This window comes from Rhizophagus irregularis, chromosome 9 (assembly GCF_026210795.1).
Source record: "Rhizophagus irregularis chromosome 9, complete sequence".
NCBI lineage: Eukaryota > Fungi > Glomeromycota > Glomeromycetes > Glomerales > Glomeraceae > Rhizophagus > Rhizophagus irregularis.
In genome coordinates this window covers 4,192,123-4,217,705 of record NC_089437.1, presented here as the reverse complement: position 1 = coordinate 4,217,705, position 25,583 = coordinate 4,192,123, and the positions used below count along the sequence as shown (strand labels likewise).

General features: G+C 27.3%; 9 protein-coding genes across 9 annotated transcripts; 1 reads left to right on the top strand and 8 right to left on the bottom strand.

Moving 5' to 3' along the window:
* Nucleotides 1-1,720: 1,720 nt before the first annotated feature.
* On the bottom strand, nucleotides 1,721-2,367 carry OCT59_029984 (uncharacterized protein; the record flags this gene model as incomplete). The annotated part of the gene is made up of 2 exons (XM_066146354.1): nucleotides 1,721-1,911; nucleotides 2,004-2,367. 2 exons carry the CDS (start codon nucleotides 2,365-2,367, stop codon nucleotides 1,721-1,723), a joined length of 555 nt encoding a protein of 184 aa, XP_065995008.1.
* Nucleotides 2,368-2,578: 211 nt separating this feature from the next.
* Nucleotides 2,579-3,232, bottom strand: OCT59_029983 (uncharacterized protein; the record flags this gene model as incomplete). Its single annotated transcript, XM_066146353.1, has 4 exons — nucleotides 2,579-2,709; nucleotides 2,786-2,891; nucleotides 3,020-3,113; nucleotides 3,198-3,232. The coding sequence occupies 4 exons, from the start codon at nucleotides 3,230-3,232 to the stop codon at nucleotides 2,579-2,581; spliced, it is 366 nt and encodes a 121-aa protein (XP_065995007.1).
* Nucleotides 3,233-4,663: 1,431 nt separating this feature from the next.
* On the bottom strand, nucleotides 4,664-6,796 carry OCT59_029982 (uncharacterized protein; the record flags this gene model as incomplete). The annotated part of the gene is made up of 7 exons (XM_066146352.1): nucleotides 4,664-5,721; nucleotides 5,793-5,858; nucleotides 5,938-6,118; nucleotides 6,187-6,194; nucleotides 6,281-6,581; nucleotides 6,658-6,677; nucleotides 6,769-6,796. 7 exons carry the CDS (start codon nucleotides 6,794-6,796, stop codon nucleotides 4,664-4,666), a joined length of 1,662 nt encoding a protein of 553 aa, XP_065995006.1.
* A 549-nt stretch (nucleotides 6,797-7,345) lies between these two features.
* On the bottom strand, nucleotides 7,346-7,752 carry OCT59_029981 (uncharacterized protein; the record flags this gene model as incomplete). The annotated part of the gene is made up of 3 exons (XM_025323931.1): nucleotides 7,346-7,485; nucleotides 7,548-7,622; nucleotides 7,689-7,752. The coding sequence occupies 3 exons, from the start codon at nucleotides 7,750-7,752 to the stop codon at nucleotides 7,346-7,348; spliced, it is 279 nt and encodes a 92-aa protein (XP_025188896.1).
* Nucleotides 7,753-8,453: 701 nt separating this feature from the next.
* OCT59_029980 (uncharacterized protein) lies at nucleotides 8,454-9,296 on the bottom strand (the record flags this gene model as incomplete). The annotated part of the gene is made up of 4 exons (XM_066146351.1): nucleotides 8,454-8,633; nucleotides 8,938-8,988; nucleotides 9,163-9,182; nucleotides 9,269-9,296. The coding sequence occupies 4 exons, from the start codon at nucleotides 9,294-9,296 to the stop codon at nucleotides 8,454-8,456; spliced, it is 279 nt and encodes a 92-aa protein (XP_065995005.1).
* Nucleotides 9,297-9,889: 593 nt separating this feature from the next.
* OCT59_029979 (uncharacterized protein) lies at nucleotides 9,890-12,473 on the bottom strand (the record flags this gene model as incomplete). Its single annotated transcript, XM_066146350.1, has 7 exons — nucleotides 9,890-11,134; nucleotides 11,195-11,260; nucleotides 11,332-11,512; nucleotides 11,584-11,615; nucleotides 11,664-11,964; nucleotides 12,054-12,073; nucleotides 12,362-12,473. 7 exons carry the CDS (start codon nucleotides 12,471-12,473, stop codon nucleotides 10,062-10,064), a joined length of 1,785 nt encoding a protein of 594 aa, XP_065995004.1. The 3' UTR covers nucleotides 9,890-10,061.
* Nucleotides 12,474-14,729: 2,256 nt separating this feature from the next.
* Nucleotides 14,730-16,876, bottom strand: OCT59_029978 (uncharacterized protein; the record flags this gene model as incomplete). The annotated part of the gene is made up of 6 exons (XM_066146349.1): nucleotides 14,730-15,802; nucleotides 15,875-15,940; nucleotides 16,021-16,201; nucleotides 16,334-16,663; nucleotides 16,736-16,755; nucleotides 16,849-16,876. The coding sequence occupies 6 exons, from the start codon at nucleotides 16,874-16,876 to the stop codon at nucleotides 14,730-14,732; spliced, it is 1,698 nt and encodes a 565-aa protein (XP_065995003.1).
* Nucleotides 16,877-17,346: 470 nt separating this feature from the next.
* Nucleotides 17,347-19,868, top strand: OCT59_029977 (uncharacterized protein; the record flags this gene model as incomplete). The annotated part of the gene is made up of 8 exons (XM_066146348.1): nucleotides 17,347-17,383; nucleotides 17,522-17,541; nucleotides 17,630-17,930; nucleotides 18,127-18,297; nucleotides 18,382-18,444; nucleotides 18,536-19,351; nucleotides 19,435-19,542; nucleotides 19,627-19,868. 8 exons carry the CDS (start codon nucleotides 17,347-17,349, stop codon nucleotides 19,755-19,757), a joined length of 1,647 nt encoding a protein of 548 aa, XP_065995002.1. The 3' UTR covers nucleotides 19,758-19,868.
* A 1,538-nt stretch (nucleotides 19,869-21,406) lies between these two features.
* OCT59_029976 (uncharacterized protein) lies at nucleotides 21,407-23,369 on the bottom strand. Its single transcript, XM_025309832.2, has 2 exons — nucleotides 23,018-23,369; nucleotides 21,407-22,891 (listed from the first exon to the last, which is right to left on the bottom strand). Exons 1-2 carry the CDS (start codon nucleotides 23,131-23,133, stop codon nucleotides 21,523-21,525), a joined length of 1,485 nt encoding a protein of 494 aa, XP_025188891.1. The 5' UTR covers nucleotides 23,134-23,369; the 3' UTR covers nucleotides 21,407-21,522.
* Between the last annotated feature and the right edge of the window lie 2,214 nt (nucleotides 23,370-25,583).

Below are 25,583 nucleotides of genomic sequence, written 5' to 3'. Positions count from 1 at the left end.
TACTCTCAACCATTTTTAGTACATAATGATTGATTGTTACTACGTCAAACTATCCATAAATTAACATACATTTTTAAGTTTATTCCGGATACGTGACGATATTGCAATAACATTTCTATAGCTAAATTATAAATGATAAATTCTCGTGAATCTTAAAATCTAATTCAAAACCAGTATCATATATTCTTTCTATTCGTTTAATTTAGCGAAAATTCAACATCACGATTTAATCCAAGATGAGCATTTGGTAAGTCTATAGTTAATGTACCAAGTGATATCATAACAGGTTCATCATAAAATTCAGTACTGTTAGACATGTGATGATTTCTGAAAATTTTCACCATCTTGTTTCACGACTAAAAGAACCTATTATAAATAAACGGATTGTTCGCATTATTACAATGATATTTTAATAAAAGGTTATTACAACTACTGCGCGGAAAGAATACTGCGGCTTGTTGTTCAGAGAAACTTCTTAATCGGTTTTAATAAAAATCAATGCTTCCTATTTATAAATACATATTATTGGATGGGGGAGTACGTAGTGGCCATTTTCACCAATCAATGAAGGTCCCTGTGACCGATATAGCCCCACATCAAATAAGTGTGATCGTTATGACGTTTTTGATCATGCATTAATTAATCATTTTTAATCCACTTTATAAGCTTTATTTAAACTTTTCCTACAAAATATTCATTTACGCCATTTTTTTACTCCACTTTATTATATCAATCATGCGTTATTGCTATGGCTAATAAAAATATCGGTCTATGAAAATATGCATGATCCTATTGGGCTGAACGATAACTGTATATATGTCTGTGTCAAAACATTTTTAGTACATTTTCCGGAATAAAAGGTTTATTCGTTTCGGTCAATTCGGTGCGATTTCTAAAATTTGGTAAAACCACGTACATTTTTTTTTTTAATAAAAAATAACTTTTTTTACCCTTTCTTAATAAAAAATAACTATTTAATGTGAGGCACAATCATAGTGCCGCAGTCACGAATCACTTGTGCCGAATACTTAGTACTCATCAAATAGTAAACGCCCGTATATCTTACAAGCGAAAAGCTAATGGTGAATTTGAACTTTTTAATAACTATTTCATACTACCATACTCTTTTTTCTTAAAGACCAGTATGGTTACAATATAATGTAGCATTATTGCAAAATGTAAAATATTAGTATCTAATAAAATAAACTTTTAATATTCGCCTATCTAAAACAAAAAAAACGGCAGTTGTGATTTGTAAATACAACTTTTCCTGAAAAAAAAAGGTTCTGGTGTAACACACCAACTGTTTTATCTCGAATATTATAGTTGCCCTAAACAAATTGGTTTAAATTACCAGAATATTATTATATAGGGAAATCATGAATTAAACTAATAAATGCTATTCCAATATAAAGCGTGTCAACCATATTTTTATCAAGAATCTATATCATTATACTATGTTTTAAAAGTGGATAAATAAATTTGGGAACTATCGTTGTTGACATAATATTAATTTTTCGATATGCAACAACGACATTATTTTAAAAACTATTTTACTTAATAATAGCATTTATATTTTATTTCTTGCGAAACTTTTAAAATTTGACTCTATTTGTAATAAATAATGAAAGGTCTACATTATTTAATCTAGCTAATAATCTAATTCAAACTATTGCTAGCGACAATTTCCATTTTTCCAAACATTAACGAAAATTCAATTCTACGACTTAAATCCGAGATTTACATCTGGTAAATCTACGATTAATACACCAAGTAATTTCATGCCAGGTTCATCACAAAATTTAGCACTCAATTCAGTTGTTTTAAAAATATGAATCGTAAGAAAAGTGACATTTGGTTCAGGAGGATGATAAATCCTAGAAAATTTCTGATCTACTCCTACTTTTGTACCTAGGCTATCAAAATACCTCAATTTTGATCACCATTCCCACAGGTTATTTTTCGATCTATTGGATAACTCCAGTGTCTATTAGCTTTAATACCGTAAGTATATTTCAGAGTACGATCCGCTATTGTGCTCATTTTAAGTCCGTAGTCACAAGCTCCACGAACAATAGCTGCGATAGGTTGCTTTGGCACAATAATTGCTGGAACTAATTTTCCGAATTCTTTCATTTGTAAATATTTTGGTTCACCAAATCCTCCGACAAGGAATATAGCAGAACATTTATCCTTACTAGAATTAAGTTGTCCACGAATTAATCTAATAATCTTTCCAACAACTAGATCAAACATAAATTTTAGATTTTCAAAATTTGTCAATAATACAATCATTTTTTCTTTAATATCATCTTTACAATACTGTTTTAAAACAGGACAAATTTCTTCAATATCAATCAGAATCATTTATATTTCAAATTTCACTCTTTGACAGAATTGCTGTATCATGTATTGCATTTGACCATAATTATTTTCTCTAAGCAGATTTATAGTTGATTCATCAAGTATACGACTAAAGATTAAGGAATTTAAGAAATTCTTGGTCAACATATCCACCACAAAAATCTCCAGTTCGTTCAGTAATCTCACTAAGCTTGTTATCTTACGTGCTGTAAGGTCAACGGTTCCACCTCCACAATCTACCACCATAAATGACGCTACTCAAAAACAAATACCAACCATTTATCGGAATAATTCCATTATTATGTTCATTTGGGTTCTGCATGCAATAAATTGCAGCAGCTTCAGCTAAAGTAATACATAAATTATCAATTAGATTGAATAATACGTTTATAAAAAAGAGAGAATTTTATCATTTACTTACGTTTCAGTTGTAAATCAATTTTATTTGATTCAACGCTTATAACGAGAAGAACATGTTCAAAGAATCTTATACCATGCCAACGAGTAGTAACCGTTTTCTTAATTAACTATTTAAATAAAAAATTTTATATGATTTTTTCTCATTCTTATTATTATCTTTGCCAATTTTTTTAGTAATTCAGATTTTTAAGCATAATAAAGCATAAACTGTTTCTGAATTTAAACGATTTCATACCTTGGAAATAGTTGAACTAGCAATAGAGAAAGTTTGTTTACAGAATACTGAGCCATTTTTGAAAAAATTGGAAAATTTTTTTATAAGAATTCCACTACATTAAAGGATTACAATTATTATCATTTTTTTTAAAGAAAAAAAGAATTAACTTTTACAGGACATTTTATTATTACCTTACCAAGATTTATAATACTTAGAATTCAGAAATTGCATTTGATTACGATGATTTTCAGTTCGAGAAATGTTTCCTAAATGAAGTTTAAAACGTTCTACAGATTTTGATGATGAATCTTTACTTGCCTTTGGCTAATGCAGGATTTCCCCATTAAATAACTGTATTAGTTTTCAATGAACCAATTAGTTGAGGTCAAACATCTAGTGCTTCGATCCGGATTGATCCGTTGATTAGCATCACAACATTTTTCTATTATTTTTGTCAAACTATAATTTTTGTCGGATTTAAAAAAATTATTCTTCCACAAATTTTATTAATTTTGGCCAAACTTATAGCTCCAATTCAAATAAACCGATGCCAACCCGTAGTAAACCGCGGATCGATCCCATCCGGATCGAAGCACTACAAACAACATTTGTAATAATTTCGGGATTATTTCGATTAGAATATGCGAATCCCTGACATTATTATTTTCATAACAATTTAATTATTCATAAAATTAAATTTTTTAGACTCGGATTATTATGATTAACTAGCAGTTTCAAAGTTTAATTGTAAAAAATAAACGATTAACTTATTTTTAGTATTGTTACAATTTTAAAAGTTTATTTATAACTTTTTTACCTATTGCAACTACTACGCGAATATTCATTTTTTTTTTTAAAAAAAAAAATTTAAATACTGCTGTTTATTATTAAAGCGATAAAACTATTTAACCGGTACACCAAAATATTCCACCAAGCTTCCTATTTATAGCCAATTTAGTATTTTCCCGGAGAAAGGATTTTTAGTCCGATACGACATAATAATATTAAAGAAAAATAGTAATGACAGTATTACATTTTTCGAAGAAAAAATTAATTTGTTCTGATGTGGAATATAATATTCAAATGTTTTATTTTTGTACGACATGCGAAGATTCTGCAATAATATTCTATGATAAAATTGTATAAATAAATCCTACATTAATATAAATTTTTCTATTCTGTAAAATTTTTTGCGAAAATTCAAATTACGATTTAATCCAAGCACTTCAATTGATAAACTGATGAGTACATTTTCCGGAAGAGGGTTTATTCATTCCGGTGCAGCAGAATATAGCTATTATACCAAATCAGCATCGGAAATTTAGTATATTATTATTAAAAAAATACGTATTTTATTTTATCAGTTACATAGTTTACATACAATACAAATACAAAAATTTTGCCAATTTTTTTATTGTTTATAATAAAAGAATATAATAAAAAAAAACAAGAAATAAAAAATAAAACTAATTACTAATTACACCAAATGTCCACCAGTGCAATTGTCATTATTGCTTTTTTGCAAAAAAAAGTTTCACTTAATATATATTAAAATGAATACTATTTGTAGTTTATCTTTGTGGCCTATTTAATAATCACAATATTGAAATTGAAAAGCGAATGTTGAAATATTGCATAAAATATAACCTACCTTACAATGAATTATAAATCTAAATCAAAAGAAGTGTTATATATGCTTCCATTTCGTAAATTTTTTGCTTTAGCAACAAGTTCCATTTTTCCAAAAATTAACGAAAATTCAACTTCGCGATCTTCTCCGAGATGAACATCTGGTAAGTCTATGTTTAATGTACCATGTAATTTCATTCCAGGTTCATTACAAAATTCAGCACTTAATTCAGTTGTTTTATATATTTTGAATGAAAGACCAGTGTAATCCGGCTTAGAAGGTGTATAAGTCTTGGAAAATTCCTGATTAACTCCTACTCTTGTACCACGCATAACTAATCTATCAAATGTAAAAGTGTGATCATAAAGATCTGGCATTTTTTGACTTGGCGGATCCCCTTCTTTCCAAATTCTACCTATTCGAATCCCGTAAGTATATTTCAAAGTACGATCCACTATTGTACTCGTTGTGAGTCCATAGTCACAAGCTCCACGGACAATAGCTGCGATAGGTTGTTTTGGCACAATAATTGATGGAACCAATTTTCCGAATTCTTCTTTAACTCTTATTTGTAAATATTTTGACTCACTAAATCCTCCAACAAGGAATATAGCAGAACATCTATCTTTACTAGAATTAAGTTGCCCACGAATTAATCTAATAATCTTTCCAACAACTGGATCAAACATAGATTTTAAATCTTCGAAATTTATGTCAATAATCCAATCATTATCTTCCATTTTTTCTTTAATTTCATCTTTGCAATATTGTTTTAAAATGGGACAAATTTCTTCAATATCAAATTCAAAAGCATTAAAATCATTTCTATTTCCGGTAAAATGAAATTTCACTTTTTGGCAGAATTGCTGTATCATGTATTGCATTTGACCATAATTATTTTCTCTAAACAGATTTATAGTCGATTCACTAAGTTTACGACCAAGGAATTTAAGGAATTCTCTGTCGACATAAGATCCACCACAAAAATCTCCAGTTCGTTCAGTAATTTCACTAAGTTTGTTATCTCGTAATAATCTACGTGTTGTAAGGTCTACAGTTCCACCTCCACAATCAACAACCATAAATGACGCTAAATGTAAATAGATAATGTCAATAAAAGTACTAACTTTCTTTCACATTAAGTGTTAAATAAGTGCTAACCATTAATTGGGATCATTCCATTCTGGCCTTTAAGGTTTCGCATGCAATAAATTGCAGCAGCTTCAGCTAAGTGTTAAAGTACTAATTATTAGATAAAAATAGTGTGAATGTCCTTAAAAAAAAAATAATTATATCCTTGACTTACGTTCAGATGTAAATTCAACTTTATTTGATTCTTTACTATCTGTCAATCCAGCATCATAAAGGCATTGTCTCATAGTATCTTTTGCACGATCATCGAACTCTGCCGGAATACTTATAACAAGAAGAACATGTTTAAAGAATATTATTCCATGCCATCGAGTAGAAATAGTTTCCTTAATCAACTATTTAAATAAAATTAAAAAGTTAATTATTCTGAATTATCTTATCTGTTTGTTTATTATTTATTTACATATATACCTTTCCTAATATAATAAATAATAATTTTTAAGTAAGAATTAAAAATGGCATTTAATTACATAATTTGTAAATTTAATTTGTTTTACCTAATTCGCGTAAATAATCGCCTATTGCTTTTTCATAATTTAATTGATGAGGAAGCGGAGGTTTTTCATTTTGAGGAATATTTCCTAAATGAAGTTTAAAAAGTTCTACAGATTTTGAAGTTAATAAATCTTTACTTTTACGAGATTGTCTTTGGGCCAAAGCAGGATTTCCCCATTTAATAACATTTTGGTAATTAGAATCATATTGAAGAACTGTATTAGTTTTCAATGAACCAATTTGTTGAGGCCAAACATCATTTGTAATAATTTCAGGATCTGCTCGATTAGCATATGCGAATCCCTAACAATCGTTATTATTTTCGCAACAAAAATCAGTTATTTATAAAATTGAAACCGGATTTTTATGATTAACTTACCGAAAATGTGGTGCCAAAATCTATTTGTAAAGATAAACGGTTAATTTATTGTTAGGATTTTTACAATTTTATATATTTTGATAAAAGGTTATTTATATATAACTTTTTTACCTATTGCAACTACTGCACGAATATCCATTTTTTTTTTTTCAAAAAATTTTACTGCGGTTTGTTAACAAACCTGTTTACATCAGAAATATTCAAAAAGCTTCCTATTTATAACAGTGTTTCCGGAGAAAAGGTCTATTCATCCCGATTTGTTCGATGTGGAATAATATTTGTATTTTCGTGCGACACGTGACGATAATGCAACAACATCATGAAATTTTTAGTTAGATCGGTTCCATGTGGAACACTGGAACCATTATTTATTTATTTTTGATTTTTTTATTCTATATTATTAGTAGATTAGCTAAGCTGATTCTATTAATATAATAATTATATTCCACTTCGCAGTATTTGATACTGCAGCATATATTCTTATAAGTTTTTCAATTTTTTTTTTATTTTAACATTATTTGCAATATAAAAAATAATTAATCATTTTCGAGGGGAGCAATTTTAATTAGTATAATGACCATAGTTTTTGAGAAAACGCACACTATGCGTTGAGCACGTGGTGAAAGTCGTTTTTTATTATAATTTTTCATGATTTTCATGATTTTTGTATTTTTTAACATAATTCTTTTTAACTCTCTATCGACATAAGATCCATCACAAAAATTTTCAGTTCAGTGATTCCACTAACTTTAACTTTTTTATTTCGTAATAATCTACGTGTCGTAAGGTCTACAGTTCCACCTCTACAATCAACAATCATAAATGGCGCTAAAGATAAATAGATAATTCAACAAAGTGTCTTTCTTCGCATTAGATATTAAAGAACTAACCATTAACTGGGATAATTTCATTTTGTCCTTTAAGGTTTTTAAGGTTTCGCATGCAATAAACTGCAGCGGCTTCGGCTAAGTATTATAAGTAATATATTAGATAAGATGGAAAAAAATAATAGAATTTTATCTTTGATTTACGCTCAGTTGTAAATTCAACTTTCTTCGATTCTTTACTGTCCGTCAATCCAGCATTAAAAGACATTTTCTCATAATATCTTTCGAACTCTGCCGGAACGCTTATGACGAGAAGAACATATTCAAAGAATTTTATCCCATAGAAATAGTTTCCTTAATCAACTATTAAGATAAAATTAAAACATGTTAAACATATTTGAAAAATTTAGGAAAAAATAAATTTTACGGCGTAATTTTTACCTTTCCTAGCTAAATTCATAAATAAACAATTGTATCATAAAATAAGAAAATCTTTTACGTAATTTGTAAATTTTAATTCATTTGCCTAATTCGCGTAAATAATCACTTATTGTCTTTTCATAACTTAACTGATAAGGAAGTGGAGGTTTTTCATTTTGAGGAATTTCTAAATGAAGTTTAAAAGTTCTACAGATTTTGAAGTTGATAAATCTTCCAAAAAGCTTTGTATTTAAAATCGTATATTTTAGAACGGCGTTATTTCTATTAAATTCGTGCGTATTGATTGTTATTATGCGAAATTAGTAAAATTAAATAATATTAAAAAAAAAAAACGTAAATTAATTGAAGTATTTTTCATTTTATTTATCAGTTACATGGCTAACATGCAATACAAATACAAAAATTTTACCAAGCATCTTTTTTATTAATATTTAATTAAAATAAAAGTAAAAGAAGAACAAGAGGAACAAAAAACAAGAAAAAAAAAATAATCAAATCATACCAAATGCAAACACTTAATTAGGTATCCTACTTCCTCTTTTCCCACTTATTTGATTCTTTACTGTTCGTCAGTCCAGCATTATGAAAACATTTTCTCATAGTATCTTTTGCACGATCATCAAACTTTGCTGGAATGCTTATAACAAGAAGAACATGCTCAAAGAATTTTATCCCTTGCCATCGAGTAGAAATAGTTTCCTTAACCAACTATTAAAATAAATTATAAATACCTAACTATTTTGAATTTTTTTTTAAAAAAAAAAATTAATGTACATACCTTTCCTACATTCCTACAGTACATAATAAATGGTTTATCATGTTACAAATAAGAATCAAAATTATTAATTACGTAATTTATAAGTTTAATTTGTTTTACCTAATTCGCGTAAATAATCACTTATTGCTTTTTCATAACTTAATTAACGAGGAAGTGGAGGTTTTTCATTTTATGGAATATTTCCTAAATGAAGTTTAATAAGTTCCACAGTTTTTGAAGATGATGAATCTTTACTTTTACGGATTGTCTTTGGGCCAAAGCAGGATTTCCCCATTTAATAACATTCTGATAGTTGTAATCATATTGAAGAACTGTATTAGTTGTCAATACACCAATTTGTTGAGGCCAAACATAATTTCAGGATCTGCTCGATTAGAATATGCAATTGAATCCCTATTATTTTCGCAATAAAAATTAGTTATTTATAAAATTGAAACCGGATTTTTATGATTAACTTACCGAAAATGTGGTACCAAAATCTATTTGTAAAGATAAATAGTTGGTTTATTGTTAGTATTTTTACAGTTTTATTTATTTAATAAAAGGTTATTTATAATTTTCTTACCTATCGCAACTACTGCACGAATATCCATATTTTTTTTAGAAAAAAATTTATTATGGTTTGTTGACAAACTTTTTAACCGGTTTAATATTCTATCAAAAACAAAGCACCCTATTTATAATTAAATATTTTCTACCATTTTTAGTTATTATTCCGATGGCGATATAATTAAGAAAATAGTAATGATATACAAAGAATGTTGATTGTTCACTATACACGAAGTGGGAGCGACATGTGTTTTAAAATCTAGTATTACTAGTATTATAGATTTTTTATTCTATAAATATTTTTTGGCAAAAATTCAAATAAGCTTATGGTGATTTCATCATGAAATTCAGCGCTTAACGTTACATAGTTAGTGATATGGCGGATTAATCAATTTTGTTTCTTGTCCCACAAGATTTTAAATAATTTTAATAAAATAATGCTAAATTATTATTAGTAATATTAAAATTAATTAATACATTTAATAAAAGGTTATTAAAACTCTCTTATATCGCAACTAATATTTGAAAGAATATTGCGAAATAGGTTTATTTGTTCCGATTCGACAGAAAATAATAATGGTAAAATTTAGTATTTATTATTACTTTACCAGTTACATAGTTTACATGCAATACAAATACGATCAACCTTTTCTTATTATATTTAATTTTAAAAGCAAAAATAATATAAAGAACAAAATCAAGAAAAAAAGAAAGAAAAAATTGAAACTAATTACGTCAATGCAAACACACACTGAAAAACAATATAACCAGAAGTAACGTAAACATGTATATTACGACTAAATTACAAATTAAAAGTTTAAATTTAGATCAAAAGAAGTGTTATATATTCTTCCATTTCGTAAATTTTTTGCTTTAGCAACAAGTTCCATTTTTCCAAAAATTAGCGAAAATTCAACTTGGCGATCTAATCCAAGATGAACATCTGGTAAGTCTATGGTTAATGTACCATGTAATTTCATACCAGATTCATCACAAAATTTAGCACTTGATTCAGTTGTTATATATATCGGATATGAAATTTCAGTTTGATCTGGCATAGAAGGACAACTAACTGTGCGAAATTCCTCATCAATTCCAACTGTTGTACCTCGTGTAGCTAAACAGTGAAATATCATAATTTTAGTTTTATTATTCCCTTTAATACTTTTTCTTCGATTTATTGGATCTCCAAATTTCCAACTTCTATAAGTTTCAAATCCATAAGAATATTTCAAAGTACGATCTATTATTGTGCTCATTTCGAGTCCATAGTCACAAGCTCCACGAACAATAGCTGTGATGGGTTGCTTTGGTACAATAATTGATGGAACTAATTTTCCGAATTCTTCTTTAATTCTCATTTGTAAATATTTTGATTCACTAAATCCTCCGACGAGGAATATAACAGAACATTTATTCTTACTAGAATTAAGTTGTCCACGAATTAATCTAATAATCTTTCCAACAACTGGATCAAACATAGATTTTATATCTTCAAAATTTATATCAATAATCCAATCATTGTCTTCCATTTTTTCTTTAATATCATCTTTACAATACTGTTTTAAAATGGGACAAATTTCTTCAATATCAAATTCAAAAGAATTAAAATCATTTATATTTCCAGTAAAATGAAATTTCGATTTTTGACAGAATTGTTGTATCATGTATTGCATTTGACCATAATTATTTTCTTTAAGCAGATTTATGGTCGATTGACCAAGTCTACGACTAAGAAATTTAATAAATTCTCTGTCGACATAAAATCCACCGCAAAAACCTCCAGTTCGTTCAGTAATTTCACTAAGTTTGTTATCTCGTAATAATTTACGTGTTGTAAGATCTACAGTTCCACCTCCACAATCAACCACCATAAATGACTCTATAGATAAATAGATAATGTCAACAAATTTCGCATTAAATGTTAAAACCAAGTACTAACCATTAATTGAGATCGGTTTATTCTGTCCTTCAAGATTTCGCATACAATAAATTGCAGCAGCTTCAGCTAAATATTAAAAGTAATATATTAGATAAAAATGGTATGAAAAAAAAAATAGAATTTTATCTTTGACTTACGTTCAGTTGTAAATTCAACTTTATTTGATTCTTTACTGTTCGTCAGTCCAGCATTATAAAGACATTTTCTCATAGTATCTTTCGCACGATCATCGAACTCCGCTGGAATGCTTATAACAAGAAGAACATGTTCAAAGAATTTTATCCCTTGCCATCGAGTAGAAATGGTTTCCTTGATCAACTGTTAAATAAAATGAGAAAGATCTAACTATTTTTTTTTTTATAAAAAGATAAATTAATTTTTATGCGTACCTTTCCTACATAATAAATAAGTTTTATCATTACTACAAGTAAGAATTAATTACATAATTTGTAAGGTTAATTTGTTTTACCTAATTCGCGTAAATAATCACTTATTGCTTTATCATAACTTAATTGACGAGGAAGTGGAGGTTTTTCATTTTGTGGAATATTTCCTAAATGAAGTTTAAAAAGTTCCACAGTTTTTGAAGATGATGAGTCTCCATTTCTACGAGATTGTCTTTGTGCCAAAGCAGGATTTCCCCATTTAGTAACATTTTGATAATTGGAATCATATTGAAGAACCGTATTAGTTTTCAATGGACCAATCTGTTGAGGCCAAGAATCATTCGTAATAATTTCGGGACTTGATCGATAAGCATATGCGAAACCCTAATAATTGATCGTTTTTGCAATAAAATTAATTATTTATAAAATTAATAAAATTAATTCTATTAACTATGTATTATGATTATTTTTACCGAAAATGTAGTACCAAAATCTGTTTGTAAAATAAATAGTTAGTTTATTGTTTAGTATTTTTACAATTTTAAATATTAGTAAAAGGTTATTTATAATTTTCCTGCCTATTGCAACTACTGCACGAATATCCATATTTTTCATAAAAAAAAAAATTTTTTGGTTTGTTGACAAACTTTTTAACCAGTTTGCATTAAAAATATTCTACTAAAAACCAAAAGCTTCCTATTTATAACTAAATAATTGTTTGTGTTCCACCATTTTAGTAATGATAGACAAGAATTTGGTTGCATCAAATTATAAAATATACTTTGGATCTGAAGTGGGAGAATTTTCGGCGACACGTGAAGATATTGCATTAATATCTCTTGCCAAATTGTAATAAAATTTTTAAAAATCCAATTTGGAACTAGATTATACATTTTTTGACAAAAAAATTCAAATTACGATTATGAGCATCTTATAAGTTTATGGTTTGTAGCAAGTGATTGTTATTGTCCGGAGCGAAAGAGTTAATGAAAATCGATGATCACGTGATGAATTCTGCGCTCAATTCTTTGTTCCATAATATTTTAATATCTGTTATAAAAATATATTGGGTTTAAGTTTTTTCTTTGAAATTCTTTCTTCTTTTATTTGTAATAGTCTGGGTTCTACTACTCTTTTAGTAATAAAATAAAATAAATAAAATATCTGTTATAAAAATAACAGATAAAACGGTTAAAATAATATTACAATACAATTTAATAATAGGTTCTTAAACTTTCTTACATTATCGCAACTACTATATCCGAAAGAATATTGCAAAATAAATTTATTTGTTCCGATGCGACAGAAAATAGTAATGGTAGACTTTCTTTACTTTCTTTTCATTAAATTCGTGCGTATTGATTGCAAATCTTTATTATTAACATAGTTTACATGAAATACAAACTAATTACATCAATGCAAACACTGAAAGTAATTTCTCCATTATTTAACTAGGCATCCTACCTTACCTACCGGACACCGGCGGTGTAATTTTCATTTTTTTTTCTTAATTGTAATAGTTGCATCGCAAAGTTTCACTTAATTAAGCCTATTAAATATACTAAAATATGTATTAAAATGATTTCTAATATTGAAATCGAAAAGCAAATGAAATATTGTTTCGCGCGAAAAACAATATAACCAGAAGTAACGTAAGCATATATATTATGACTACTAAATTAAGAATTATTAGTTTAAATCTAAATCAAAAGAAGTATTATATATATTATATATTCTTCCATCAACAAGTTCCATTATTCCAAAAGTTAGCGAAAATTCAACTTCACGATCTTTCTCGAGATGAATCTATGGTTATTGGTTAATGTAATTTCATACCGGGTTCATTACAGAATTCGGCACTTAATTCAGTTGGTTAAAATATCACGAATGAAAGATTAGTGGTAACTGATGTATAAGTTTTAGAAAATTCCATTCCTTCCTTCCAAATTCTACCCCGTAAGTATAAGTACGATCTACTATTGTGCTCATTTTAAGTTCATAGCCACAAGTTCCACGGACAATAGCTGATAGGTTGCTTTGGCGTAATAATCGATGAAACCAATTTTCTGAATCCTCCTTTAACTCTCATTTGTATAACTAAATCCTTCTATAAGGAACATGGGGGCAACTAGAATTAAATAATCTTTCCAATAAAGGGTTGGCTGGTTAAAAATAAATTTTAAATCTTCACAATTAATGCCTTTTTTTAATATCATCTTTGCAATATTGTTTTAAAACAGGGAATTTAAGAAATTCTCTGTCGACATAATATCTACTACAAAAATCCCAGTTTGTTATTTTGATATAATAATCAAGGTCTGTTCCACCTCCACAACCAACAATCATAAATGACGCTAATAATAAAAGATAATGTTAACCATTATTTTTAATTGAGATCATTTCATTCTGTCCTTTAAGATTTCACATGAATAATATAATAAATAAATGAAATAAATGCTTGATCAGCTATTTAAGAAAATCTGCTTGGAAAAATTTTAAAAAGAAATAATTGATTTTTCTTTTCCTAAATCTATTTTATTACGAAAAAAGAATTTAATTACATACATGTAATTCGTAAAATTTAATTTGTTTTACCTAATTCACGTAAATATTCACTTATTGATGTGCAACGATGTATGTACGAAAATGATTTTCACAGTAGAAATTATTAGTAAATGTTAAACCTTCACAATTGCTTGCGTTAATTTGTTTTCACGCGATAGATAGATAGATAATAAAAAAAATGTGAAGTAAATGTACGGAAATTGTACACAACTCAATGTTTTACGATATATCGATCGATATATACAAGAAAGACGAGTCTTGTCAACTTATACTTTTCTACCATGTATAACTTGCGCAGTTGTGATCTTATTTTACATAGTTTCATAAGTATACTCCATAAGTGCTTTATCGCGATATAATTGATGGAGCTAATTTCCAATTTCAATTTTTAAATTTTTATTCTCACTTATAAATATTAACACGCAATTTATTACAAAATCTAATTATACATTAACGGACCAATATTTTTCGTCCGGGTATTAAATGAAAGAACATCGCGGTTAGTGTTTGTTACAATAAATTATCCAAAGGAGTCTTAACACTAGTATATAATGTTAGACAGTTGTGATACTAACAAATCTACATTAATTTTTAAAATCTAAATCAAAACAAGTATTATAGATTTTTCCATTCAGTAAATTTTTTGCCTTAACAACAAGTTCCATTTTTCCAAAAATTAGCGAACATTCGACCTCACGACTTTTTCCGAGATGAGCATCTGGTAAGTCTATTCTTAATGTACCAAGTAATTTCACACCAGGTTCATCACAAAATTTAGCACTTAATTTAGTTGTAATATATATTCGAAATGTAAGCCCATTTTGATTTGGCTTAAAAGGTATATAAGTTTCAGAAAATTCCTGATTAACTTCTACATTTGTACCTCGTGTAACCATAGGGTCAAATATCTCAATCAGAGGATTATCTTCCCCTTTAACATTTTCCAATCGATTTATTGGATCTCCTAATTCCCATTCTCTATGAGTTTTAATTCCATAAGTATATTTCAAAGTACGATCCACTATCGTACTCATTTCGAGTCCATAGTCACAAGCTCCGCGAACAATAGCTGAAATAGGTTGCTTTGGGACAATAATTAATGGAACTAATTTTCCGAATTCTTCTTTAACTCTCATTTGTAAATATTTTGATTCACTAAATCCTCCGACAAGGAATATAGCAGAACATTTATTCTTACTAGAATTAAGTTGCCCACGAATTAATCTAATAATTTTTCCAATAACTGGATCAAACATAGATTTTATATCTTCAAAATTTATGTCAATAATCCAATCATCATCTTCCATTTTTTCTTTAATTTCATCATTACAATATTGTTTCAAAATGGGACAATTTTCTTCAATATCAAATTCATAAGAATTAAAATCATTTATATTTCCAGTAAAATGAAATTTCGATTTTTGACAAAATTGTTGTATCATGTATTGCATTTGACCATAATTATTTTCTTTAAGCAGATTTATAGTCGATTCACCAAGTTTACGTCTAAGAAATTTAATAAATTCTCTGTCGACATAAGCTCCACCACAAAAATCCCCAGTTCGTTCAGTAATTTCACTAAGTTTGTTATCTCTCAATAATTTACGTGTTGTAAGATCTACAGTTCCACCTCCACAATCAACAACCATAAATGACGCTAAAGATTAATTATATAATGTCAACAAGAGTATTTTTCTTTCACATTAAATGCTAAAAAGAAAGTACTAACCATTAATTGGGATCTTTTTATTCTGTTCTTCAAGATTTCGCATGCAATAAATTGCAGCAGCTTCAGCTAAATATTATGAGTATAATATTAGATAAAAATGGTGAATACCTTTTTTTTAAAAAAATAGAATTTTATCGTTGACTTACGTTCAGTTGTAAATTCAACTTTCTTTGATTCTTTACAGTCCGTCAATCCAGCATTATAAAGACATTTTCTCATAGTATCTTTCGCATGATCATCGAACTCCGCTGGAATACTTATAACAAGAAGAACATGTTTAAAGAATTTTATCCCTTGCCATCGAGTAGAAATAGTTTCCTTAATCAACTGTTAAAATAAAATTATAAATATCTAACTATTTTGAATTTTCTTTTTAAAAAAAAAAATTTATATATATACCTTTCCTACATAATAAATGTTTTATCATACTACAAGTAAGAATCAAAAATTATTATTTACGTAATTTGTAAGTTTAACTTGTTTACCTAATTCGCGTAAATAATCACTTATTGCTTTTTCATAATTTAATTGACTAGGAAGTGGAGGTTTTTCATTTTGTGGAATATTTCCTAAATGAAGTTTAAAAAGTTCCACAGTTTTTGAAGATGATGAATCTTTACTTCTTCTACGAGATTGCCTTTGTGCCAAAGCGGGATTTCCCCATTTAATAACGTTTTGACAATTGGAATCATATTGAAGAACTGTATTAGTTTTCAATGGACCAATTTGTTGAGGCCATGTATCATTTGTAATAATTTCGGGACTTGATCGATTAGCATATGCGAAACCCTAATAATATTTTTGAAATAAAATTATTTATAAAATTAACTCTATTAACTCGGATTATTATGACAATCTTACCGAAAATGTGGTTCCAAAGTCTGATTGTTAAAATGAACGGTTCATTTATTTGTTAGTATCATTATATTTCATTATATTTATTATATTTAAAAAAAACTTATAAAATTTCTTACCTATAGCAACCACTACACGAATGTCCATATTTTTTTAAAAAATATTTGTGGTTTGTTATTAGCATCAGCCTTCCTATTTATAGTTCACAAAAGAAATTAATGTGCCTAAAAAAAGCATTCTGTTTTTCAATTATTTAGTGATAAACCGTAGCACAATCCCGTTGAATTTCACGCCGGTGTGATAGGTAACATTCTTTCCGGAGAATGAATTCATTTGCTCCGATGCGGTCAAAAAAAAGAAATTCGACGATCGACGTTTGTTTCAATCTTTGGCGTACAGCAGTACAGTTTATTATTTACAAAAATAGCAACTATGAAAATGAAATACAAGTACATGGACTTTCAATAAATTTATTTATATAGAACATCTGCATAAATTTAATTGTTTCGGTTCTTCTTTTCTTTTTTCTTTTTTTTTTTTAAAAAAAAAATTTTTTCCATTTCAGATCCGATTCTAGAAAAAACTTTATTTTTTTCCCTTAAATTATAAGTTAAAACATGGCTTATGACGATACTCGTGTGGTCGTTGGTATAGGTACATAATGATTGATAATTAAATGTCGTATATTATTTTTATACATATATTAAACAAATTTTTTTTTTAACAATTAATCTTTTATTTTTTTTTCTTTTTTAAAAAAAAATTATAAAAATGAAAATTATCAAAAAAAAGATTTTGGAACAACATATTCAGTAAGAAGAAATCATCTTTATAGAATATTTCATTTCCGATTATCTATATTATATATAACTCCTAACAATTCGAAAAATTTTTTTATAGGGATTTGCATATGCTAATAGAGCTAATCCTGAAATTATAACAAATGATACATGGCCAGAACATATTGGTGTATTAAAAACTAATACAGTATTACAATATGATGAAGATTTTCTTCAAATTGATGCATGGGGAAGTCCAGCATTGGCAAAACGTCAAAGAAAAAAGGATCGTACTAGTAATCCACCTAAACCTATAGAATTATTCAAATTACATTTAGGTGATATACCCGAAGAAAAAAAACCTATTTTACCTCCTAGTTTGAGTTATAAAAAGGCCATCAGTGATTATCTTCGTGAAATGGGTAAGTTAAATTTAACCGTTTTAAACGTTTTTAAGAATTTTATTTTTAAGAATTATTTAAAAATTAATATAATATTAATATATATCTCTCTTATGTAAACATATAGGCAAGGTAAAGAATTTGAATTATTTAAAATTTACTTCAAAATTCACAACATATTTAATTTTTTCCTTAAAATAATTACAGCTTATAAAAGAAACAGTTACAACAAGATGGCCGGGTGTTAATTTTATGACACAAGCTAAAATTATTATTACGGTCCCTGCGGAATTTTCAGAGAAATCCAAAAGTATTATGAGAGAATGTACATATAATGCAGGATTAATTAATGAACTTCACACTGATCGTCTACAGTTCACTACCGAACGTAAGTTAAAATAATCTAAATTCGACTAGTTAATTCGACTGGTTTAGTTTAATAACCTTTTAAACCGAATTTTTTTTTATTTAGCCGAAGCTGCTGCGATTTATTGTATGAGAACTTTATCTGAACATTTCGACAATCCTGTAGGAAGTATGGATTATTTTCAAAAACAAAAGAAAAAAAATTCATTATTTTAGAATAATTATTTAATCACTCTTTTTTTCTTTTTTTTTTTAAATAGCATCGTTCTTAATTGTGGATTGTGGTGGCGGAACGGTGGATTTAACAAGACGTAAAGTAGTTAGTACGAATAAATTAGGAGAAACTACAGAACGTACAGGAGGATTCTGTGGAGGAGCATATGTAGATCAAGAATTTATAAAATTCCTTGCAACAAAAGTAGGAGCAAATGCAATAGAACTATTAAGAAAGAAGCATTATAATCAATTTCAATATATGATACAAGAATTTTGTAGACATGTTAAATTGTTATTTAATGGAGAAAAATCAAGTTTTAGAACATATGATTTTGATTTAGAAGACGTATGTCCAGCTATAAAACAATATGTTTCAGATTCACTTAAAGATAAATTAGAAGATATTGATTGGTCTATTGAATTAAATTACAAGGATGTTAAAGAAATGTTTGATCCTGTAGTAAACAAGATTATAACTCTGATAAAAGACCAACTTAATTCTACCAGTGATAAATGTTCTGCAATGTTTTTAGTTGGAGGATTTAGTGAATCAAAATATTTACAAACAAGAGTTAAACAAGAATTTAAAAATAGAGTACCAAATATTTCTGTACCAAAACAACCAATTGCTGCTATTGTACGTGGAGCTGTTGATTACGGTCTCAATACTAAAATAATTAAATCACGTGTATTAAAATATACTTATGGTACAAAAACCTCTCCTCTTTGGCAACCTGGTGATCCGAAAGAACGTAAAGGAAAAGATGGAAGAATTTATAAATTTTATACCTTGGCAGAAAAAGGAAAGCATATTGATGTCGATGAAGAAGTTTCTCATAGTTTTACTGTTGCACGACCAGGTACGTGCTTGAAAATTTATTTATTTATTTATTTATTTTATTTTATTATTTTAATTTTAATGAACTATTTTTTACATTATCAGAACAAAAAAGCATGGATATGGATATTTATGTATCGAGAGATAAGTCCGCAAAATATTGTGATGAACCAGGTGTTGAATTACTCGGTAATTTCAGTGTTCACATGCCAGGTAAACTAATAATTAATTTATTTATGAAATTTTTAAAGTTTTTTAATTTTAATTTTATTAATTAATTTTTTTTTTTCGTTTTAGATACTCATCTTGGTCTAAACCGATCAGTGTTATATACTCTTCGATTCGGTGAAATGGAGATTAGAGCTACGGCAAAGAACAAACAAAATGACGAAGAATATCATACTACTTTTAAATTAGAATTTGATTAGAATTAATTATATTATATATATATCATGTTTCATCTTTTATTATAACTATAATAATTTTTATATATTAAATATCATAATAGATTTAATAAACCATTAATTAATTTAAAGATTAACATATGTATGTTCCCTCTAAGCGATGTTACCTAAAATTGAGCATGTAATACATGCAAATAATAAATCCGTTTCATGTGATACATTATTCTTTGTAATTTCGCTATATATAGGAATATCCACTATTGTTGTGCAGCATAGTTAATTAATACAATTAAGTTAGCATATAATTACCAAGAACTACCCAAGAGCTAAGACAATTCGTGCGTATGGAAGATATACATTTCTTTTACCGGAAGATGCCGATTTCGGATACCTCTTTTTTGTTATTACTATATCTCTTTGTTTAAAATATTGATTCTAGATATAATCGAAACCCTGATGGGTTACATTGCAGCTCATATAGCCTTTGGTCTTTGAAGGTCTTGCATATCATAAACAATACAATGTATTTTAATGTAAACTATACTTTGAATTAAAGTTTTTTAATTGCTTTCTTGCAGATTAATTGTTGTGATGAAAGAAATTCAACATGTAGTGTGATAAATGGTAGTCCCAATCAAATAAAGCGATATTTGGAATTGAGAATTCAAATGTAACATGTGGCATTATCTCAAAAAAAAAAAATTTTTAGAAAATGTCGGAGTTTTTTTTGGAATGAAAATTAGATTTATCGGAGTTTTTCACAGAAATTTTTTTATGGGTAATTTTAAATACGCGTGTAGTGGAAGGATATTAAATTAGCCTGCTTATGACATGACGATAATGAGTATCTAGTTTGTATGTATGGTATAGTCAATTGTCAACTATACGGTACAAGTAATCACCATATCATACAATGTATCATTTTACATAAGCATAATAATGTACATTTTAGAAAATTAATTATTATTGTGTTTCAAGTTTATAAATTTATTATATTTTATTATTATTTTATTATTATTTTAAACCAATGAATAATAAGTAATTTTTTTTTTAAAAGAAAAAAAAAATGTAATGACAAAAATGGGACAAAGAATATATTATACGATGCTAGATTATTTGTTTTTTTCTTTTAATTCTAATTTACATAATAAATTTGATAACACAAGTTTTACATTATGTAAATGAATGAATGACATCATAACTTTTGAGATATTTTTAACAGGTTTAAACCATTTTCGCTGTACCAATTAAAATATATAATGATATTTATATAAAATTACAATATTATTATTATTAATTTATTGTTAAATTTTTATACAAATCCTCTTCTATCCTTAAAATTAATTTATACTACCAATAATTTCAAAGATACCACCAGTAAAAATATTAAGAAAAACTTTAGTGTCAATTTTTTTTTCTTTTTGTTATTATATATCAAAAGGGCATGAAATAAACCTATTTATGGTGATAATGAAAGAAAGAGTAGGCGCAATCTATGAAATGATTAATTAATATAGATGAAAAAGGAGTAACGACAGGCAACGTACTCTCAATATATTTGTGTGATACAAAATCGAATTTACATAAATTGAAACGTGATCTTATTTACAAATAAATAAATATTTGATTTATAGCTGATTTTGGAAGACGGAATACTGCGCCACGCAATAATTATGATTGAAACTTGTCTTTATATAATTTATTTGTTAATTAATTATTACATGTAAGAATAACAAATACTGTATTGACTACATATATATAGACCAGTTCAAAAATAGTTTAAAAATGTTTATGCACCATTATTTTTGTTAAATCTAGTAGTGTAAAATGGAGGAGGATAAACCGTAGAAGGGAGAGATTCCTGATCTTTAACGAAAGTATCATTTGGAGTACCTTGTGATTGTTGAAAGTGTGGATTTTGTTGAAAGTGTGGATTTTGTTGAAAGTGTGGATTTTGTTGAAAATGTTGATTTTGTTGAAAGTGTGGATTTTGTTGAAAATGTGGATTTTGTTGAAATTGTTGTTGAAATTGTTGTTGAAATTGAAATTGTTGAAAATAATACTGTTGATAACTATTACTATCTGGAGAGAAATTATTGGGGATGAATTGATTCGAATAAGGGTGTGTTGTTTGTGGTTGTGGTGGTGTGATATCTCTCGTTGCAGTTGGAATAGAAACTTTTGGAGGAACTTTTGGAGGTAAAAGTGGGGGTACTGCTTTGGTATTAGGTTCCTTTTTATCCGTAACAATAGGTTTTTTTTGATCAGTAACAATAGGTTTCTTTTGATCCGTAACAATAGGCTTCTTTTGATCCGTAACAATAGGCTTCTTTTGATCAGTAACAATAGGTTTCTTTTCAGTAGGTTGAATAGGTAACGATTTTTCCACTTTTACAGGTTGAGGTGGAGGATCAGGAAAAAGTGCATCATAAGATGGAGGAGGTTCATTAATATCAAGACTTTCGAAGTCTTCTATTGGTGGCCTATTTGATTTTATATCTGGATATAATAATGATTGGTCCTCTGCTTGTAATTGATCTTCTACATGAGGAGGGGGTGTTGGTGTTCTTTGATTTTCTACACGAGGAGGGGGTGTTGCGATTCTTTGATTTTCTACACGAGGAGGAGGAGTTGCGATTCTTTGATTTTCTACACGAGGAGGGGGTGTTGCGATTCTTTGATTTTCTACACGAGGAGGTGGAGGCGGTGTTGCAATTCTCTTATTTTCTACACGGGGAGGTGGAGGCGGTGTTGCAATTCTCTTATTTTCTGATACATGAGAAGGTGATGGTCTATTTAATTGTTCTTTTTGTTTATTAATAGTATTATCAGGTATGTTAGATTTATCAGGAACATCTCTCATTGAATGTTCAATTTCACTTTGTTTTCTAAAATATTCCAAAGAATCATCATAATCCTTTTGTTTACTAAGATCAGTTTTACTCTTATTTTTACCAATAAAAGTAAAAAAAGAATTATTATTCTTAAAAACAACATTTTTATCATCATCAACATTAGATTTTTTCTTTTTTAATGAATTTTTATTAGTTAATTCTGGAATGGATTCTGCTGGCAAATTTCTAACAGGAACATCATTTGCTACTCGATTTACATTATCTTTTCCCTTCTTTCTAAATTCTTTTTTACCCCCTTCCAAACTAAAAATAAAAAAGAAAAAGTAAAAAGAATTATTAGAATTATTAGAATTAGGGGCATAGAGGCATAGAGACATAGAAGCATAGAGGCATAGAGGCAAAGAAAAAAAAAATAACGATGATATTTACCCGTATTTATCAAAAAGTTTTCCACATTTTCTTGAACAAAAATCTCCTACTGTAGGTAATTCATCTTCATCAACTATAAGTTCTTCACAAATTTGGCAATAATAAATCGTTGCCATATGTTAAAAAAATGGTTATTTGTAATAAAATAAATAAATAAATAAATAATGATAATAATAAGAAAAAAAAATTTAGATTTTTTTTTTTTTTAAGAGGTTTTTTTTAAGCCGTGAAAAAAAAAGGGATTAATAAATCAATTATATATATTTATATTTTTCAAACAGCTTTTTTTTTTATAGCCAAGAATTTTAATATAATACTTGTTTCCGTTTACGTTTTCGATTAAGAAATTAGGAAAAAAAAAATAAAAAAGATTATTCCAAAATAAAGAATGAAATGAATGGAAAAACTGTATTTTTTTATATGTGATTTTTCTTGGAAAAATGGAACATTTTTTTTTTTTTACTTCATTTGTAAGTTATTTATAGTCAGATTGTTCACATACAATTTATACAAATATGATTTTATTTATATATTAATATAATGTAATACGTAATATAAAAAAAAAAACTCTTGGGATGTGAAGAATAGAAAAAAATACTGCGAGATGAAGTGATAATATAGAAGAAATTTCATAAATAAAAAAAAGAATTAATTATTAAAACAAAAATAGTAATTATATTAAATTTAGATATGTGATTATATTTTAAAAAAAAAAAAAGTAAAAAAGTAAACCTGTGTCACACGCATGAATTCCAAATGAACATTTTTAAATGGTTAGTGGTTATTATTTATCTTGGAAGGCGGAAAATGTTTTACTCTAAAAATAAATAGTAAATAAAGATGTACGTTAATTGCCGAATTCCGTTTCCTTAGTGTCAGATAACAAGGATATATCACATGTTTAATCAAACATTCCTAAATTCGAAAATTTCATTTGGTTTTTTGTGACCCTTAATACGGAAAATTTCGCCACAAAAAAAAAAATTTGCGTACATTATCACGTGACATAAACATGGTTTGTTCATGTGATAATTAAGAAAATCGACAGTAAAAATTTTGACAATTAGATATAGTAAAATAAATGGAGAATGGAGTGTATAAAAAAAAAAAACTAGATCCTTCTATAACCGAGATTACGCGTAAATTTTTAGATTCAAATAAGATATATAAATCATTATTTAATCTATCATTAAGATCACGTAATCATCTTATAAATCCTTTGTTTTCATTTTATTTCCTTTAAATGGAGAACCATTTTTAGTTATTATTTAAAATATATCCACCAAAACGCGTTGTTTAAAATTTACAAATGGGAAGTAGTAGAAAAAAAATTTTGTGCATTGTTGATGATTATGACGTAAATTTTCGTTTGCTTTCATTTGATTTTTCTTCATTTAGTTATTTGATTGTAATTTTTACCCCTTTTTTTTCATCCTTCATTTTCTTTTCATGCATTATTTTTAAATGAATCGATTGATTTGTGAAAAACTTTACAAATGAAACCTGTTAAGTAATCGTTTACGGTAGATTTCGTAACTTTCTTTACCATCATTTCAGAATAAGATCCGAAAAGAGATTGCGATAATAATTTCTTAAAAGAGAAATAACTTTCCGCGAAGGACCTTTTTTTTTAAAAAAAAAAGAAAAGAAAGCAAATGAAACGACGAAAATGGGAGAATGGATGTAATATAACATATTATGATAACGATTTTTATCTTATAAATAAGGTGAATTCATATTACAGAGAATGTCACCGCATTTTTACAATATATAAATATAAATTATTATTTTTATTTATTTATTATACTGGTTTAAAAATATTTGTTGTGGAAAGGATCCTGATCTTTTCCAATATGCACTGTCAATCCGTAAATAATCGCTGGTGGCTATCATAGTTATCATAACCCATGTACTGTATTAATGATCTTTGTCAATGGTGTAACTATAATATAATTGGGGTACTGGACACATTAAAAAAAGTTGTTACAAATCCGTCCGAAAACTTGTCAAATTTTAGATAAACTTTCCAGTTTAAACAATTTTAGACTAAGATTTATATAGTAATACGGAGTTAATAATCGATTGGATCAATGAATTGATTTTCCGAACCAAAAAAATAACACTATTTTTCGGGAGATGATTTATACTATATTAAATGTAAACATCGCATTATTTTGGTTAATTACCGAGCAAGCGTTAATTAAATTAAATGTAAGTATCCTAATAAATTCTGATATTTTTAGGTTATGGTATTCGATTTGGTAACGTGTAACGTGATCGCGAAAAATTCGCGTCTGAAATTTAAAAATTTTTTTTTTTCGCGTTATTGTTATTATTATTATTGTGATATTCACCAATGATATTGCTCCAAGTTATCAATCAGTATATCAAACAAGTGATTAGATGTACACTAGTAAGCTTGGCGTATTTGATATTATTATATATATTTTGCTTTTTTATTAATTTATCAATTATTTACATCACCAATGAAGTTTAATTGATGTCCCAGTGATATAACTTTAAAACTACATTATATTTCTTATATTTAATAATGTCTATCATTATT

Coding starts and splice junctions, on each gene's coding strand:
- OCT59_029976 (XM_025309832.2), bottom strand. CDS start 23,133: ATGGCAACGATTTATTATTGCCAAATTTGTGAAGAACTTATAGTTGAT. Junction 22,892..23,017: donor AAACTTTTTGATAAATACGG/GTAAATATCATC, acceptor TTTTATTTTTAG/TTTGGAAGGGGGTAAAAAAG.